Genomic DNA, 19,857 nt, shown 5'->3' with positions numbered 1-19,857 from the left:
TAGCAATGGTTTGTCCGACTTAAATACCCAACGTAGATCGTTTCGTTTACCGAAGTTAGACTTGATGATGTTTAATGGTGATGTCATTAAGTGGCCAATATTTCATGAATCTTTTAAACGTACGATACACGAAAACCCTGACCTTACAGATCATGAACGCATTCAATACTTAATCAGTAAATTGTCTGATTCGGCCCTTTCAGTTTGCGCAGGTATCATTCCAAATGCCGAAAATTATGCTTTAATTTGGCAAACGCTTATAGACAAATACCATGACAAACGAAGTTTAGGTTCAGCCTATATGCAAAAGATTCTAGACTTCAAACCGCTTACCACCGCTTCACATAAAAATTTACAATTGTTTCTTGACAATTACTGCACCGCAATATCAAGTTTAGAATCATTGCAATTAGAAAATTTAGCTGATTTTATTTTACTATATTTATCATGTAAGAAATTAGATTCTAGTACGATTCGTTCCTTTGAATTACATAATATGAATAACCCAACAATACCTAGTTATAAAGATTTAATTGCATTCGTACGCGAACATAATAGGATAGCTCAACATCTGGATCCTACTCGCACATTTGATAACAAACCGGTTTCGTCGCGTGCGTTCGTTTCGCTTACAGAGAAGCAGTCTTCTTGTTCATTTTGTAAACGCATGGATCATTTTAATTTATATAAATGTAATTCATTTAAAGAATTGTCTATCGAGGATAAATATACTTTTATCAAAAACAATAAAGGATGTTTTAACTGTTTAAGTTTATCGCATATGTTAAATAAATGTAAGTCTGCATGGAATTGTCGTCATTGCCGCATGAGACATCATTCAACGCTGTGTCGTAATGCGACGGTTTCTCAAGAAAACATTCACCCTAATAACTTGAATCGCATGAGCAATGCAACTGCACAGGTTGCTGTGCCTCCCGCTAATAACACACCTTATTTACCTGCACGCAGCGACAATCAGCCGATTAATAACTCAAATATTTCGCTTTGTAATATTCGGCCCGCTATTTCCGAAAGTAATAATACATGTTTATTAGGTACGGCACAAGTATTGATATATGGTTTAAATGGTAAACCACACAGTGTGCGTGTTTTAATTGATTGTGCATCTCAAAGCACTTTTATAACAATGAAATGCTGCAGAAGATTAAATTTAAAGGTTAATAAATTTTCTAATAAATTTGTAAAGGGTATTGGTTCCGCGTCAAATCCGATAATAGGAGAAGTGTCTATTGTTCTGTCTTCTCGGATTAACAATAATTCTTTATCTTTGAATGCCTTTGCGATAGACAAAATTACAGACTCTTTACCGGTGTCACAAATTAATATGTCATCGCTTAAGCATTTGAACAATATTACCTTAGCGGATGAAAATTATTTTTATCCTTCAGAGGTTGATATACTTATTGGTGCACCGCAATACGCCGAAATAATGTTGTCAGGCCGTGTTACTGGCGCACCTGGCACTCCTACCGCTTTCGAAACAATATTCGGGTACATTATCATCGGAAACGTTCCCTTATTAAGTTCTGATTGCACCAATAACTATAACACTTGTACCGCTATTTCGTTATGTTCTTTAGTTGAACAGCCGCAGTTAGAAAGTTTAATTCAAAAGTTTTGGCATTTAGAAGAGGTGCAATGTTCTGTCCCTTTGAGTCCAGACGCTATTAAGAATGAACGCATATTTACAAATACTGTTTCTCGCGATTCCACTGGTCGCTATACAGTGATGTTACCTTTTTCAGAGAATCCAGCCGTTTTAGGAAACTCATATGATATGGCTAAACAACGATTTTATTTTCTTGAGCGTAAAATGTCAGTATCAAAGGAACTTCGTTTGGAATATGATGCAATTATTAAAGAATACATCAATAAGGGTTACATTTCATTAGTGGAAAATGATAATAAAAATCAAGGTTATTATATTCCACATCATGCAGTTGCGAGGTTGGATAAGACCTCCACGAGATGGCGCATGGTGATGGACGCTAGTGCAAAAACATCTTCTGGTTTATCTTTGAATGATATATTGTATACTGGAGATAGTCTGCAAAGTGATCTATTTAATATTTTGTTAGACTTTCGCTTGTATAAATTTGCCTTTATTGCGGACATAAAACAAATGTACTTACAAGTGTGCGTTTCGGAAAATGACCGTAAATATTTAAAAATTTTGTTTCGCTTTAATTCAACTTCACCGCTTCATGTTTACCAGTTCAATCGTGTTTGTTTCGGTTTACGCTGTAGTCCTTACCTTGCAATGAGGGTATTACGCCAGCTGTGCTATGATGAAAAAGTACGTTTTCCGAACGCTATTCCTATAATTGAAAATAACACGTACGTTGATGATGTTTGTTACTCTGTGCCCTCCTTGCCTTTTGGGTTAAAACTTTGCGAAGAACTTCGAGAGCTTGTTAGACTTGGGGGTTTCGAACTTGTTAAATGGGCCAGCAATACATCGGAGCTTATTGAAAATTTATCATCTTCTGATAATCAATTAGGAAAAATAGATTTTGATGGTTCAGAAAATAATTTAAAAGTTCTTGGTTTACAATGGTCTCCAACCACTGATGAGTTTACGTACGCAGTTTCAATTAACCATAATAACCATGTGACTAAACGTAATATTTTGTCACTTATAGCACGACAATTTGACGTCCTAGGACTAATAGCTCCAGTCATACTTTACGCTAAACTAATTATACAACAATTACACCTTCTTAAAATAGGCTGGGATGAACCACTTCCTTCAGCTATAGTTGATGTTTGGCAAGTTTATATTCGGGAACTTCCATGTTTACGACAGCTACGTGTTCAACGACATTTAGGGGTTGAAGAAAAATCTACAATTTCTATAATTGCCTTTGCGGATGCCAGTGAAAAAGCCTATGGCACTACTGTTTATTTAAAGACAAATAAACCTTTAAACTCTCCGCCTATAATTCGCTTAGTATGTGCTAAGTCGAAAGTTGCTCCGCTTAAAACCATTTCCGTTGCAAGACTAGAACTTTGCGCATGTTTACTCATGGCTAAGCTAGCTCAGCGGGTAATAGATACTTACAAGAAACGTCACGTCATTAATGACATTTTTTGTTTTACTGATTCAATGGTTGCACTACATTGGATTTCCGCATCCCCGCACCGCTTTAAGACCTTTGTTGCTACTCGCATTACAAAAATAGTTTCTCATATTCGACCTGAAAAATTTCATCATGTTGCGGGTGATCAAAATCCTAGTGATTGTCTATCTCGCGGTTTGTCACCCACTGCATTTATAAATAATTCTATTTGGTTCACTGGCCCAAAATGCTTAGAATTGGAATCATCTGAGTGGCCAATTACTTCGGTTAACTCTGAAACAGCTGTTGATGTAGAAGAAGAAAGAAAAATAGTTTCTATTCCCGCTACTGTGTGGAGTGATCCAAACCCAATTTTAGAACTGTCTCATCGAGTTTCTTCATGGTTATTGTTTCTCCGTACAGTGGTATGGATATACCGTTTTCTGAAAAGACTTCCTAGATCTACTAGTATCTCTGCTGATGATATTAATTTTGCTGAAATACAGATTTTTAAGGTTTTACAAAAAGTATACTTCTCTGATGTTATCCATAACATTAAAACTAGTGGTCGCTGCTCACGTTCTATTCAAAGATTATGTCCTTTTCTAGATTCTGATGGGTTGATAAGGGTTGGTGGTAGACTAAAAAATGCCAATCTTCAGTATGATCACCAGCATCCTATTTTGTTACCGCAAAAGGATAGGATAATTGAGTTAATTATTTCCTATTATCATAATCATAACTGTCACGTTGGTCCAGTTACTTTAATGGCGATACTCCGACAACGTTTTTGGATACTATCTTGCCGCAGCATAGTGCGATCAATTATACATAAATGTAACTTTTGTTTCAAAGCAAATCCTCAACCTACGATACCGCTCATGGGTGACTTACCCGACTATCGTGTAAACGAATCTAATGCTTTCGTTCATACAGCTGTAGACTATGCTGGTCCTATTTCAATTATTCCTTATCGAAAACGTGGAGTCCGCTCTATGAAAGCTTATCTTTGTATTTTTGTTTGTATGGTGGTTCGAGCCGTGCACGTTGAGCTTACAACAGACCTTAGTACTAGTTCATTTCTTTCTGCATTCAAACGATTTATTGCGCGTCGTGGTTCGGTTTCTGTTCTTTATTCAGATAACGCAAAGAATTTTGTTGGAGCTAAAAATGCATTATCAGATATATTTACACTTACAAATTCGAATGAATTTCGTGAAACATTTGCAACTGAGCTTTCAAATAATCGTATTCAGTGGAAATTCAATCCTCCTCGAAGTCCTCATTTTGGTGGCTGCTTCGAAATTTTTGTTAAGGCTTTTAAGAACCATTTGCGTCGTGTAGTGGGTGAGCAGTTACTCACGTACGAAGAAATGTTAACTGTTCTTACCCAAATTGAATCTGTAATCAATTCTCGACCACTTACACTTTTAAGTGAAGATCCTTCTGAGCTCACAGCACTGACTCCGGCTCACTTCTTGATGTCATCACCATTAAAGTTTCTACCCGCAAAGATAAAAATAAATGATGAACCACTTTCACTTTTAAAACGATTTGCGTTGCTGGATGGTATGGTACAATCATTTAGTAACCGATGGAAGGTAGAATATCTTCATTTGCTACAATCCAGGACAAAATGGAATACACAGGCCAATCCTGTTACAATAGGTACAATCGTAGTAATTGTAACAGATAATGTTTCTCCACTTTCTTGGCCTTTAGGAAAGGTGATGGAAATCTATCCAGGAAAGGATGGAGTTTGTAGAGTAGTTTTAGTAAAAACCGCAACAGGAGTTTATAAAAGGCCTGTTGTGCGTTTATGCCCATTACCAAATCAGTAAATCTGCTTTACAAAACCGCTTTATAAACCGCATTAGAAACCGCTTTACAAACCGTTTTACAGTCCGCTTAACAAACCACTTTAGAAACCGCTTTACAAAACCGCTTTACAAACCGCTTTATAAAACCGCTTTAGAAACCGCTTAACAAACCGCTTTAGAAACCGCTTTACAAAACCGTTTACAAACCGCTTTAGAAACCGCTTTAAAAAAAAAAAAAAAAAAAAAACCGCTTTATTTATTATAATTTCTTTTCTTTAATATTACAAATTATCTCTTTATAAAAAACCTAAAGGTTTTTTAGGCCGGGGGCAATGTTCACGCCATCCAGTTTCCTTTAGTCCTCTCTGATCACATTCTCTATCCTTACCGCACCCATTCCCTAAACACCACTCTTTCTCTTTTGCGGTATTAAAGTGTAGAAGGAGGGGACCGCATTCTACATGCTCCCGCGCCGCAGAGAAGATTCACCCGCCGCCGCGAGCTCACGCGTGTGCTTTCGCTTGCGCTTACGCTTCTTCCGCTTATAGTGCATATAGATTTATTTGTGGTCTTCTCTCACGAAGACAGGTGAAGAGACTGTGGACTTTAGGTGAGTGGTGTTTCCATTATTTTTACGCCGCATTCCACTTGCCCCTCGGCCTACTTCTCATTGTCTTCGCCGCTACAACATTCATTCCTGACTTAAGATGTAATAAATAGTTAACAAACAAACAACTTTAGCATAATACATTATTAGGTAAGTGAAGTACAGTTAAGTAAGAGCTCTAAGAATAGCAAAAAACAGACTGCATCTTGCTGTTTAAACTAAAGTTGATATTTAATTAAACTTAAGTTAAAAGAAAAAAAGGACTGATTATTTTTCAAAGTTTAAATATAATAAAGCTCCGGACAGATCAAGCTGACGGTTTATTTATTTATTTCCATCCGCATATCCACAAAAGGTTTCACTGATAAAAAATACAACACAAAGTAAAACAAGACAAAACATGACAGCACAAAAATTATAAAATTAGGAGAACGACAAACAAACTAGCAGCTACAAAAAACACACATTGTTTTACTACATGAGCTTGCAGATAAAGATACACTGGCCACTGAAGATGAAATAGGTACATACAATTTAAAAAAAAATCTAGCAAAATATAAAAATTTTGATTTCGGGATAAATTACTGTATGAGTATGGTTTGTTAAAATTTTGTGATACTTGCGTTTCTTAAGGCAGCCCACCACCACTATATAGAACTAGCTGCCCTCTGAAGTATTTCCGAAACAATTCGTTTCACGGTTCTTCAAGAAAAGAGCGTACCAACTCTTAAAAGGCCGGTAATGCACTTGCGAGCCTTCTGGCAATGTGAGTGTTCAAATTTGTATGTTTTTGAGCGGAAATTAAAATCAACGTTAATTTGGGGGGCTAAAGTTTGTGTTCATAAATTAGGTAATATCTATGTCACGATAATCGCTCCGTTCATCTTGCATCGGTACATTAACTGCGAAAACTCTAACATCTTGAGATATTCCTTTCACTGATATTATTAAGATTCATTTAACTTTAAGTTGGCGTTCATTTTACTTGAGAAAAGTTTTTCTTTTGAATTTATGCCGAGTTGTCATTAATTAATTTTATTTACTCTTAAAGAAAAGTTATTCGACAAAAAGATAACAATTTGGTGGGCAATAAAGCAGTTCGTTAAAAAAATATTTGTAGAATATGTTCAACAAATACTCGACTGTTATTTCTTGGTGTCATAATATATAACCTTAGTAGTGCTACTCATCAGATCATCCCTACATAATTTTGCAATCAGTTAATTCTATCGAAATAAGCAGAAGATTTAAAATGCTATTCTAAGGCCACGTTCTTCATTAAAAGCTTCTAAAAGTTCATTGAGTTGATTTCATATTCAATTTGCACGTAACAGGGACCGCTATAAATTTTTTACGGGCGTATAAAAAGCTCGGTAGATTTAAAAAAGTATATTTATACGTTTTATATTGTATTTAAAATATCTTATATGATATTCAAATTTGAGTGGATTGCAATGGGTAACCAGTTATTAATAAACCAATGTATGACATCTCAAAAGATTTTTTATGTATGTGTGCCTTAATCGGATCTTCTGCCATTAGATAATGTTATATCCAGGCTTATTGCTATTAACTGACAGGTAAATAAGCTCTCAGTTGTGTTGCGTGAATTTCTGAATAATATCATTCGTCTCGCACGTTAATCCCTCACAATCCTGGATTCACCGTAAGGAACTCGCGACTGAGCTCATTTATAAACGAATTTCATATGAATTTCGCTGCTTAATGGATTAATTCATGATATGCCTTAGAGCGCTTATGCGAGCCATTTTATTTCTAGCACATGTTGTTCTGAGACGATAAGATATATATTTTTACAGATGTGTAAAAATTTAAGTAATTATTCGTGAGTTATTGGTGAAATATTGAAAAGTTTATATGAGGAGTTACAGCGAAAAATTTAGAAGTTTTATAATTATTAAATTGCGCTCTTCCATGGCAATAACCTGGATGCACTACTAACTTAAATCACTATTAAAGAATTCAAATTACGAAGGCAATCCTTTAAACCGCAGGCCTAATTTCGGCAATTTTGCATCAAGAAATTATTCTAGTTTCCATTCGTGAACGAAGTCGTGAAACCCTTAGTTCTGTATAAAACAAACTTGTTTGCGGGCTGCCTCGTCGGGAGTAAAGCAACTGTAGCCTGTCACTTGACCTACATCCTTTCTGTCTGCTCCGCAGAATTTATTCAAATAACACTCACATTGATCCATATCCAAGGTCCAAATTCCCACAGCTCCGCCTAGCTCAAAGGCGACTCCCCACGCAATTTAACACTTTGTTTTTCCTTCAAACACGGCAGAATATTCAATGTCGGCGAAAAATGAGGCGACTGTATCTCAACCAAACTCGCACCGAAGCACACACGTAATAAGAGTCAAATTTAAATAAACGCTCATTGGTTGATAATGAATTTTTTATCGTGTTTCGACCTACACTAGCAACAATAACACATGTAATTCGGGCTATATTTAGGCTGATCTGAGTCCTCTCAAACGGAATTTTTTAAAAATTCATAAAAGGGTTACGCTACGAACTCTCATGTTTATTTAATAAATCATACTTCCGTTTCGTATTGTGTGTCTCAAAGGCGTTATATGGAATGCCTTTTCTGGTAAGGCTTGCTGTTTCTTGTTGGGATGAGAGCCTATTAAATTTTTATGCTTTTCATAAATCACGAAACAACAATAAATTACTAAAGGAAGGTAATTCAACCTCAATTATTATAGCTGTATTGTTAGAAAACATTGACAATCTAACTAATGACAATATTGAGAAGCAGCTATTGTCATAAATAAAGTTAGACGGCATAAGTGTTTACGCGAACATTGGTAGAGGTTTATTCATTTATGAGCTTATGAGCTTATGAAATCTCAGGTCGAGGGCTAAACTTCCGAGATTTGTTGTGTTTTGATTCAGTTAATGTTACAAACTTTTAATTGGTTTGATATTTTGCCTTTTCTAATCGCGACGTATAAAGAGTTAACTTTTTCAATTATCGTCAAGAACTGAAGTTGATTTACGAGCGATGTTATTTAATTATTGCCTCGTACTTAAGAATGCTACTTAGAAGTGGGATTACCTGTTTCTATTTCCCGTGGTTATTGTTACGAGCCGTAGCAAGTAATCATTTTTTTTAAACTAAATAGACAGGAATGTGTATAAGGCGATTGATTTCATAGTGAAATCTAGCCAGTCAAAGCAAGTGTAAAAGCGTAGCGTGTTGTGGTTTATGACATTTTAATTTGAATAATTGTAATGTAGAGGGAGAGTAAACTTGCTGAGTTTCTTGCCCGTTCTTCTCAGAAAAAGGCCTCCTGGTAGTTTTGCGAACCCCTGCGAAATCTTGCTCTTTCGCGAATTTTGTAAACCTTTTTTGACATTCAGAAGCATGCCCTAAGACGCATATAAATTTAATAAACGTATTTTGATTTGATTGATTTGTAGTAACTTAAACAAAAAAATAAATGTATCTTATGTCGCTTTTACGAGTACGTATTTTGATGTAAACATATCTCGTTTTGATAGAATCCTCGACATATCTAACAAACTTTTCAGGTTCTTAATGTAAACACCGAACCAAAAGTCCATTTTGTAGGGTAAATAACGAGTAATCTGGTTGTATGGGCCATTAACCCCTGCGAAAGAGCGATTGGAGTCGACGTGGCTCGAACAGAGCGATTCAGTCGCGAAATTAAACTGTCAGCCACCGTTGTTTGCTCACTTGTTTTAAACCTGTGTGCTTTGAATATCATCAAATCATAATTTTGATGCAATTTGTTAAATTAATTATAGAGAGTTGATGTTTTCTTTTTAATTGATAACTAGATTTAGGTTTTTAGTAATGGTAAATTTAGCTTTAATCAAACATACTATAATAAAGTATTAAAAACAAGCTGTTTTTAAAAAGGAAGTCATGATCAGACCCTCATTTTCCTATAAATATGCGGCAAGTAGTTCAATTTTGTCATCAAAACGGCGTAACTAACAAATAAAATATGTGTACGTTTAAAAAAACATAGATTTTTACCTTCATTAAAAATTTGCGTTCTGCGCAGCGCCTGTTTTCTTATTTGGGGCAAGTGGGGCAAAGTGGACACGCATCCAGCGGGATGTATGATACAATCGCTGCATGAATATTCATGCCAGTGCGCCTCTCTTGTTTCAGGTGTCGTTACCATATTGTGCCAAAGAAAATACTCGTATTTAAACAATGATTGATGAAACTGACTTTTTGCGAGATTTTTGAGTTGTTTTCATGATGATCATCGATTTTTTTACTCGGTTTGTAAAATGTTATCGTTAATAACATAAGTTAGGGAAACATATTTGTGTGTGTTTTCAAAGCTTAGACAATATATGTAACCCTCTACGCCGTAGCGCGTAGCTAAGTACAAACGAATATATAATGAAACTGACCAATAATATAACTGTTTACATATTCAACGATAAATTTACTAATATTAGGATAGAACTTCATCAAAATCACATACTCTTTTAAATGTATTATTTTTAGTTGAGTGAAATACCGTACAAGACAATCGACAATGTTCTCAAGAAATTTAATTTGTAACGCTAGCATAAGTGTAATATGCAATTCAATTACGAAGCAGCCCAGTTTCAAATAAAAGACCTAGCATTTTGCAGCGTGTCTAAATAAAATGGCGTCCGTGTCCGACACTATACAGAACTGTAGCGTTTCTTATTACTCATATTTCCATTTAGTAAATGTGTATTTTCTTTTAACATTGTTATACGGAGTGGATCACTTCTTTTAATTAATTTCTTCGCTAACATCTTTGCATGTTAATATACTGTTGGAAGGTTTTGGCAACCTTTCGATATACCAACAGTTTTTGTATCAAAATCAACAATAACGCATAAAAATCAACAATTGAGTACTATATAAATAAATACAAAAAACAAAAGAACGTACTAATAAAACTACATACAGATACTTTATATATTTAAGTAATATATCTACAAAACATAAAAACTTAATATAAATCATGTTACTAATACTTTTTATTTTATGTTTCCATACCGCATAAAACCTCCGAAAAAACCGTTCAAATATTTAAAATAAAAGGATTCAACCTAATTTTACACATTTATTCCTTAAACAATGGTCATCCAAAGCCATCCCAAACAAACACTTTATTATCAACAAACCGGTTTTTCATCCTTTTTTACGGTTTAATCAAAGTTCAGCTGCGTCAAGGGTTGTCGGTGGTCAGTAAATAACCGATAGGTCGTTATCTGTTCACGGCAGAAACGCCCTCTAAAACGCTAGAAATATGGTAACCCTGTCCGCGTAAAAATGACCAGCTTTATGTACCGTGAAGATAGTGTTGTTTATATTTTCTTGGAGAAAAATATACAGAGTTTTATCAATTTCTTACATGCTAAAAGATGAAATTGTTTGTGTTATAAATTTCTTTCATTTATTACATTATGTGATATGAATTGTTGTATTAACGTTTTGATTATTTTAACTATTTGTCTTAGATAAGAGCATAAAACTTTAAACACTTAAACAAAAACCTAAACGGTAGAAAAATACCAGAAAAGGAAAAAAAAGCGTTTTACGTCTAGGCCTCAGTTATGTTTGATGATCTAATATGCAAGTAGATGACCAGCCTCATGTGCCTGACGCCGTCGACTCTTTGGCCTTTAGTCAAGCCTCTTTCCTGCCAATGTTTTCCTTCACCATTCGAGCGAATCTTAAATGCGTACATAGAAAGCCCATTGGTGCTCAACCGGGGATCGAACCTACAACTTTCGGGTTGAGAGTCGCACACTGAAGCCACTAGGCTAACACTAGTAAAAAGATAAACTCCTTTAGAAATGGTGTAAGTCGATATGCCGCTAAACATAACACTCCCGGTTATAGCAATTCGGTATTAGGTAGATTGTTTTTCCGTGTCCCTTAAGAAACTATACAGTTGAACATCCGTAATTGAATCTGCATCCGCAAGCCACGGCGCCTTTAATTTGGGTAAGTGTTGCGGTACAGTCAGCATATAAATCTTATAAATCTCTCTTTAAACTTGGAAATATTTTGTGTGGTCTACAGTTTAAATTTAGTGCTTCAAATTACCGCGGTCTAGATTAAGTTAGCGTTATTTATAGCCGTATTTTACAGTTATAAGTTGAATGAAATGAAAAGAATATGTTTTCTAATTACGAGACGTTATGAATGATGGTTAATAATTTAAAACAATTTGTATGAAATGTATGACCTGAAAAACTTGTGAATAGATTTTCAATGTCTATTCAAAATCTGATAATAATAAAAAATAAATGAAAAACTATATTTGCAAACCTACCAACTATTTGTTGTTATCCGCCGAGCCTTCTCAAAAATAATCGAATTCAATTACAAAAGAAAGATTTTATAATGCAAAAAACTTAGTTGTTTTGAATTTATATTACTAATTACAGGCATAAAAGGTAGTTTCACTGACTGTACAGTATTTCGTAATCCAGACACGTTTGGACCCCACTTCAAATAGATTATTACTCCCTTTGTCGGGAATTTTACAACTTCAAAAATTAGCCGAAGGCTGGACTGTTGTGGGCCTCGAAAATTATTTTATGTAGCCTTATGTCTAAAGTATTCAATTATTCAGACAAATTATACATATATACCTATATATATATATAGAAAGTTTAAATAAAATATATTTACCGTGAAACATACCTCAACCTACGATGGAAGGTAACTCTTGAATGTTTTGCTCCCTTCGGGAATTTACTAGTGATTTTTTCAATTTTCAACGACTTTCTTTCGTTTTTTTTCATTAATTTGTTATATAACTGTCAATTTAAAGTTGAAACAAGTATATGATCCATGACATCCCTGAAGATCTTTTTAATTAGAGCTATAATTGCCTTGGCTTTCTCTGAAAGGTCAATTTCGCACTTTGTACTAGAGAAGCAGTAAATTAAAGATTTAATATTACAGGAAGGCAACAGCGACGCTGCGTGTAACTCTGCAGTAGCTTGTGGTCTAAGTCGTGACCTAATTTTAATGACCATTTAGAAAGAAACGTATACGTAAACGTGATACTGTCATATTCATGAATAAATATTATATAATTGGCGCGTTATCGAATGTGTTTCTTTTATCATTTTTATAAACACAAAATTGTTGACTTTTGGCTCTGAGACATGCTTGTTTATTCGCGAATTTTTTTACCGTTTTGTAGCGTGCGGTACTCATCCAGTGTTTCTCCACACTGCTCTTTATTCGATATTAATATATTTTAGTGATAAAAATAAAACTATTTAATACACGTAACATTGGAGTTGCAGTACTAACTTCAGATTACCTGACTAATAGCACATTGACCGCCTGTTACTTAAACCCAGTCCAAAATGTAACAGCGTCAGTGATTTATAGAACGCTGTGCACCCGTAACTTATTGCTGGCAATGTTTAGGGAATACGCTGAGCTTTTGGAAACATTATGATTCTCTTTACAATTTTCAATCTAAAGAGTATTAAGGTTGTTGTGTTATGGTCTCACTTCCGGTTAAGCTTACTACTATAATGAGTACGCAATAAGTAGTAATTTAAATTCTTATTCGAAAGTCAAAGCGATGAATGACAAATGTTGTGAGGAAAGGTTAAATTGCACCTACACGGCCAGTTATACATGTGTATCGAAGTCACGAGCGCTAGAAACAAGAAGCAAATATATATATATATTTCTCCAACCCGTATTACATTAACTTAATGTCCATTATTGTAAAAACATCATACAAAATTCTTTTGAACAAAAAGAACCCAATTTTCAATATAAAAGATACGTTCCTTTCATCATAGTTCCGTTACTTTATATATTCATTATACGAAAAGGAAAAGTTTAAGATATTTTGCTTACACATATTTTCAGGTAACATAAAAGATTGTTACATTAAATATTTTTATTCGTTACTGAGAGCATTTACAAGCGTGTTTTTACAACTCCATTAGTCAGGTTTATGGCCACTTTTGAAAACAATTGGTTGTAAATTTAAGTGGGTTCTTCGTTTTTTTCTTTTGTATCAGGTTAGAATGCTTTGCGAGTAAAGTCAATTATTAATCAGTGAGAGCGAGCGACTACATGTATGTGATGTTGGCCTAGTGTCTTCAGCGTCCGACTCTCATCCCTGAGGTCGTAGGTTCGGTTCGGTTCAAATATACTTTATTTCTCAAAGAATTACATTCACTTAGTGAGAAAATTTAGAGTAGGTTAATAATGTACATCGTGTTTTGAAATTTTTTGAAAATAAGCAATATTAGTTGCTAACAATATGTACAATATTTTTACAAAAGCGCAGGTAGGTCGCATCGATATTACATGCGACCGTTACATGCGAAGTTAACAAGCATTATGTGACTAATTAATAGTAATAATTTCGTAGACGCTAGTTCACAGACATACATACATGCTAGAAGTGGCTTTTTTATGTTTTGTAAATACATATTTTTCTATTAATTTATATTGAACTTTTACGATTTTTATAGACATAATATATATACTTTTTATGTTTTTATTTTTATTTTTTTGTTATTGATTGCAATATTAAAAAACCAAATGATTACTGGACAGTCTAAAAACTTTGTACGCATGTCTCGATTTTGAAGAATTGTTGAATTTAATTGGACCAAAAGTACTTAAAAAAGACATAATTTATAGAAAATCATAATCATGATCACTCGCGACGTACGACGCGTACTGACTGAACCGCGTAACAGTCAAAGGATTCGCCAAAAAACCGACAGCTGGGTGGAGCACTCAAAGCGAGCAACGAGCGGCTCGTTGCTCGCTGATTTCCCCGTAAATTGACGTACTGACTGCTCGAATGCTCGCTGTGTAACGTGTTACATTACACCTCGTAACTTTGGTCAGTTCCCACCTTTAAAGGTGGGAACTGACCAAAGTTACGAGGTGTAATGTAACATGTAATGTAATGTTACACAGCGAGCATTCGTGCAGTCAGTACGTCGTGTTACGGGGAAACCAGCGAGCAACGAGCCGCTCGTTGCTCGCTTTGAGTGCTCCACCCGGCTGTCGGTTTTTTGGCGAATCCTTTGAGTGTTACGCAGTTCGGTCAGTACGCTCTTTGTCAAAAGTCGAATCAAAGATACCAACGCGTCCTCGCTGTCGGCCATCTCGTGAACACTGGCGGCGAAAGCGGAGCACAGACGTTTGACGAGCATGTTACGCCGATTTTAAAACACAGCGTAACACGCTCGATGCGAATGCTACATTACACATCGTAACTTTGGTCAGTTCCCACCTTAAGATGTCATGTGGAACATGGTGTAATGGTTGCAGCTCCTTACAACCGTTGTGTAAAACAAAATACTTGGCGATTAAAAAGAGTGGCGGAGAGTTTATTGCCAGTTCTTCTCTTCTGTTCTACGCCCTTGATTTGAGAACTGGTACTAAATGTAAAATTAGAAGCATTTCATTTTTTTTTTGACGTTTATAAGTCTACATTGTGTTGTTACCTATATGAATAAATGATTTTGAATTATATTTTAGTTTTTTATTTTGTATGATTTTAACTATAATTTGGATTGTAAAAAATATACTTTGAGGACTTTAAAATCTATTTTATCCGAAAAAACGTCTTTGTAAAATTATTTGCTGTAATTTTTTAATTAACAGGATTTGATATTGTAATTATATAAATTTGGCTCGACGAAATGCCCCATTATACTGAAATGAAAACTTACTTCTATAACTCCAGCAAGTCGTGAATATAAACTATACGTCCTCGGCGATAAATCTTTGTATTCATATAAACCGTTTGACAGCTCGGATTTCTGAATAATGGCCGGAATTTCGAGTCATAGACCAAAACGTTAACTGTTATAGAAGCAACAATAACCCAGGGGACCTAACTTTATTACTGGAAATATTATATTGCACTGTTAGTTGACTAGAATGCATAATTTAAAACATTAAAATATCGTGTCATTCTGGATAAATTAATGGCTTAGCTAAAACTTTAAACAAATATAATATATACGAAGTAGATACACAGTGAGTACAAAGAAACATAATTAACAAAAGGGACCTTTCTACAAAACTAATTTACTCCTCCGCCACGGCTGGCTCTGCGGCTGGCTCTGCGGCTGGCTCTTCGGGTGGGGCCTCTTCAGGAGCTTCTGATGCGGCCTCTGCCGGTTGCTCTGGGGCTGCCTCAGGCTCGGCAGCAGACTTTACGGGTTGCTCTTCGGGTGCAGGAGATTCGACCGGTTCTTGCTTTGTGTCTTCTGGCTCAGGCGTGGCTGGAGTTACGGGGGCTGGAGTCTCTGGTGCTTCCTCTTTTGGTGTCTCGGAAGCAGCTGGTGGCTTAATTTCTTCCACCAGAGGAGGAACAGGCGCAGCTTTATCTGGTGGGGGTGGCGGTGGTGGCGCTTCGTCTTTCTTCCCCACCTTACCTTTCTTCTGCTTCCGCTCTAACGGCAAATAGAGCTTGTAGTCCTGAGGCAACTCATCCTCCGAGTATAATCTTTCGCTAAAGTAAATCCTCCTCAATCGAGTATTCGCATGAATTTGCACGCGTAGGGTTTCAATAAACTGTGTCCCATATGCACGCCTTGTGAAATCAGCTAAATTGAACTGAATCTGATTCCAGCCTCCCGATAGCCCGATCGGCATGCTCGTACAGAAAGGTTTGATTTTCGTCGTTGATTGAAAGTTTGAAATTCTAAATCGCCTCCTCAGATTCTTGTCATCGAGAATAGTGATTTCGAATGAAAAATATCGCTTCAAATTTTTCACTATCATAACAAGGAATGGTAATTTAATTCCCAATACTTGATTTCGCTTCGGACAAGTGATATATGTGGTTGCAACATTCGTACTCACTATTTCTAGGACTATGGAGTTCACTTCCGCATCTGTTAATCGCTTTATGTGGCCATTTTGCACTTCCATATCCCATATTGCTAACGGGTTCGAACCGCAACTGTAAAATATTGATAACAAGCCATTTTGATATGTATTTTTAAACATTGTGCAATGTTTAGTATGGCACTCGTGCAATGTGTCGTTAATTGACACATTGTACGTCACAAAATTATGTTGATTTTCTATGTAATAATAATAATCTTTGATTTTTGTATAAAGAGGTATTATGGTTTATACTGAGGGAATATACGATTGAATGAGAAATGTAATGTAGGGATTTCATATATTGTATAAACAAAAGAACTTATTATGCGAAATGCAAAATTGCTTGTTTTATATTTATTTCACTGAAAGTACATACATACTATAATTAATTACGTCACATAATCTACAATAACTAAATTGCCTTCAATTATTCTAAAATTTGTGTTCATTGAAACCTTATTAATAAACGATTAATCTATTCCGGAGCAGGTTCAGCAGCGGGGGGTTCTACTACTACTTGTTCTTCAGCTGGGGTCGGTTCTGCAGCTGCGTTTTCTGTATTGTCTTTAAGAACAGCTGTCTCTGGCTGCTCAGTAGCCGGCTCGACATCAGCAAGTTTTGATTCCATATCAGTGGGTTCTCCAGCTTCATCGTGTGGAGCTCCTTCTTCTTTTTCTTCTGACCCTTCAGGTACAGCAACTGGCTCAGTTTCACCTTGCTCGGCAGTAACGAGCTTTTCTGATGGCACTTTTTCAACAGCATTTTCAGTGTCAATATTAGCTGCGGAAAGTTTCTTTTGTACTTCAGCCTTTCCCTCAGAAGATACTTTTTTAATCGAATGAATAGATGTTTTAGAACTCTTGGTCTCTTCTGGTTTTTGTTCCAAATGTGCTACAGATGATATCGGTTTCAATGCCTGCTGGGATGTAGGTTTACTTTCTTTACTTTGAAGACCACGTTTCTTTTTAGATGCTATCGGAAAGAATAGTTTATACTCGGCAGGTAATTCGTCTTCAGGTATCAATCTTTCCGTGAAATAAATCCTTCTTAAACGAATGTTAGCATTAATTTTTAGCCTCTGAACTTCGACGAACTGCTTTTTATACGCGCGTCGAGTGAACTCGGCTAAATTGAATTGTATTTGATTCCATCCATCAGAAAGACCGATTGGCATGACGGTGCACAAAGGCAATATTTGGGTGCTGCTTTGAAAATTCGATACCCGAAATCGACGCCGTGTTCCTGTTTCATCGAGTACCGTTACTTCAAATGAAAAATACTTTTTAAGGTTCTTAACAATCATGACTAAGAATGGCATATTTATGCCTAACACCATTTTGCCCTTCGGACATGTCATGTAAGTTGTACTAATATTGGTTCCACCTATTTCTAACACCATGGACTTGATGTCTTGGTCTAAGAACCTTGTGATGTAGCCGTCTTGCATGTAGGTGTCCCATATTGCTAGTGGTTTTGATCCTACGCTAAAAAATACCGTTAGCATTCCACGCTGATACGCATTTCTGTACATTATTATATGTCTCCCACAAATCGCTATTTAATTGAACTTATAATCTTCTATTTAATACTATGACATTAATATGACATGTGCGCGAAACTCATGCTAAATAATTAAGAAAATATATGGTTGTCAAAAAGTATGTATATTTTGAATCAGTATTTTATCAAATTGAATCCAACCCAAATCGTTCCCTTATCAACATGTAAAATTGTACTGTATTATTTAATAGAATTTTACTTTATATGTAAAATTCTCATTTGTAAAGGTATCCTCAAAGTTTATAGTCGAACGCATTCGAAAGGCGTCGCCGGCGGAAATTAGTACTTAGATTCGCCTCTAGACTCAAGATATATCTAAGTTTTCACCATACCCTTTTCATCATTTTCACGTTGCAGTCAACAAACTTTTGACACTGCAGACACAAAGAACGTAATATTTTTATTTCGATAAAATCGATTGTAGAACATTATTTTATTTTTTTAAACACGAGTGCCTATTAATATATATAAGATATAGTTCAACATATAATTAATACTTTAAGGATATTCAAATTACAATAATAATAATAATAAATCCCATTTTATTTCCAATCATGACAAAAACAAATTATAATATATATAAATATCATTCTACTAACTCAAGTCTAGTTTTAATTTATGACAAAGAATAGCAAATATAAATGAGACTGTTCCAAGTATCAAAAAAACTTCAACGAATAATGGCGGAATAAAACTTTCAAAAGAAAAGCTGGCTTTTGGTGTGATTTATCTTGCCATTTGTCATCCTCGACAGTAGAAAAATATGTCACGCAAGCCCACAACCATCGAGCGCTCACATACAGCCTGTAGCCTGTACAAAAATAGTATTTGTCGTCTCTAAATCACGACTCCTCCGTCGAGACACGCCAAAAAAACTGTACTAAAGAAAGGAAATGAAATAGTGCCTTTTGACGGCGTGATAGGCACTCCCGCTGACGCGTTTCAGCTAATAACGTGATGAGAAATGCAGACATTTTTGCTCTAAAAACAAGCATTGTTCTCTTAGGGGAGATACCCTCGATGATACGTGTTGGGAGATTACAGAGCTATTTTTCAAAACTAATGTTCAAGAAACAAAGATACAGAAAGATATTTAAAAGTAACAGCATACAGAATATATATATATATATAATTATTATCCACTTTTTCCAGTAAGATTAACTTTATGTCACTAACAGTTGTGATGATTATTTGTTACAATTGATAGGCTAGGTTCAAACAAGTCTCTACGCCGACGAACGCACTTTTCAAAGAAATTCCTTAAATGTATTCCTTTAATATATATAAAATTCAGAAGTCAAAAATCATTTATTAATATAGATAACACAATGTACACTTATGAACGTCAAAAAATAAATGTATATGAAGTGCTTCTAACTTTACATTTAGTTGTTTATTTTATATCGTTGCGTTATGACGTCACAATTCCTTGTTACATTGGTCCAGGAGTTGAGGAATTAAACCTTTTAACGGGGATTTAGCATAATCTAAAAATGTGCGTTTGATTCAAAATTATTAGAAACAGCAAAATCGTTTCAGTGGCGCCTTGTATTTACTGTGTTCATTGCGGAGCGCAACGGAGCGTGGTCTGCATAATGTATCGAACGATTCCGAAGGCTTTGTGTGCGTTATTTACAACCAGCCTGTGTATTCATCCGGAAATTGGATTCGTAAAATAAGACACCCTATATAAATAATCCATATCTAAATACGGAGCCTCTTGCACAGATACCTTAAATTTCTTTTTATAAATTATTTATCAACTGTTTATATCATTGAACAGTAATTTTCAACTAAACAATACTTCTTTATAATAATATTTCTGATTTATTTGTGAGAAAGATACGCCTATGTGATTCTAAAAAACCTTATACAAGGTTGTTTAAT

General features: G+C 35.3%; 3 protein-coding genes across 7 annotated transcripts in view; 1 reads left to right on the top strand and 2 right to left on the bottom strand.

Annotated features, from left to right (window-relative positions):
• Window positions 1-19,857, top strand: part of LOC125054966 (semaphorin-1A) — a 204,291-nt gene that overhangs the window by 100,158 nt on the left and 84,276 nt on the right. The window lies entirely within an intron of this gene.
• On the bottom strand, window positions 15,346-16,566 carry LOC125054993 (cilia- and flagella-associated protein 20-like). Its single transcript, XM_047657170.1, has one exon. It carries the CDS (start codon window positions 16,528-16,530, stop codon window positions 15,604-15,606), a length of 927 nt encoding a protein of 308 aa, XP_047513126.1. The 5' UTR covers window positions 16,531-16,566; the 3' UTR covers window positions 15,346-15,603.
• Window positions 16,769-17,991, bottom strand: LOC125054991 (cilia- and flagella-associated protein 20-like). The gene has a single exon (XM_047657154.1). The coding sequence runs from the start codon at window positions 17,939-17,941 to the stop codon at window positions 16,886-16,888; it is 1,056 nt and encodes a 351-aa protein (XP_047513110.1). The 5' UTR covers window positions 17,942-17,991; the 3' UTR covers window positions 16,769-16,885.

This window comes from Pieris napi, chromosome 1 (assembly GCF_905475465.1).
Source record: "Pieris napi chromosome 1, ilPieNapi1.2, whole genome shotgun sequence".
Lineage (NCBI taxonomy): Eukaryota > Metazoa > Arthropoda > Insecta > Lepidoptera > Pieridae > Pieris > Pieris napi.
This window is presented reverse-complemented; position numbering and strand designations above follow the sequence as displayed.

Coding starts and splice junctions, on each gene's coding strand:
- LOC125054993 (XM_047657170.1), bottom strand. CDS start 16,530: ATGTTTAAAAATACATATCAAAATGGCTTGTTATCAATATTTTACAGT.
- LOC125054991 (XM_047657154.1), bottom strand. CDS start 17,941: ATGTACAGAAATGCGTATCAGCGTGGAATGCTAACGGTATTTTTTAGC.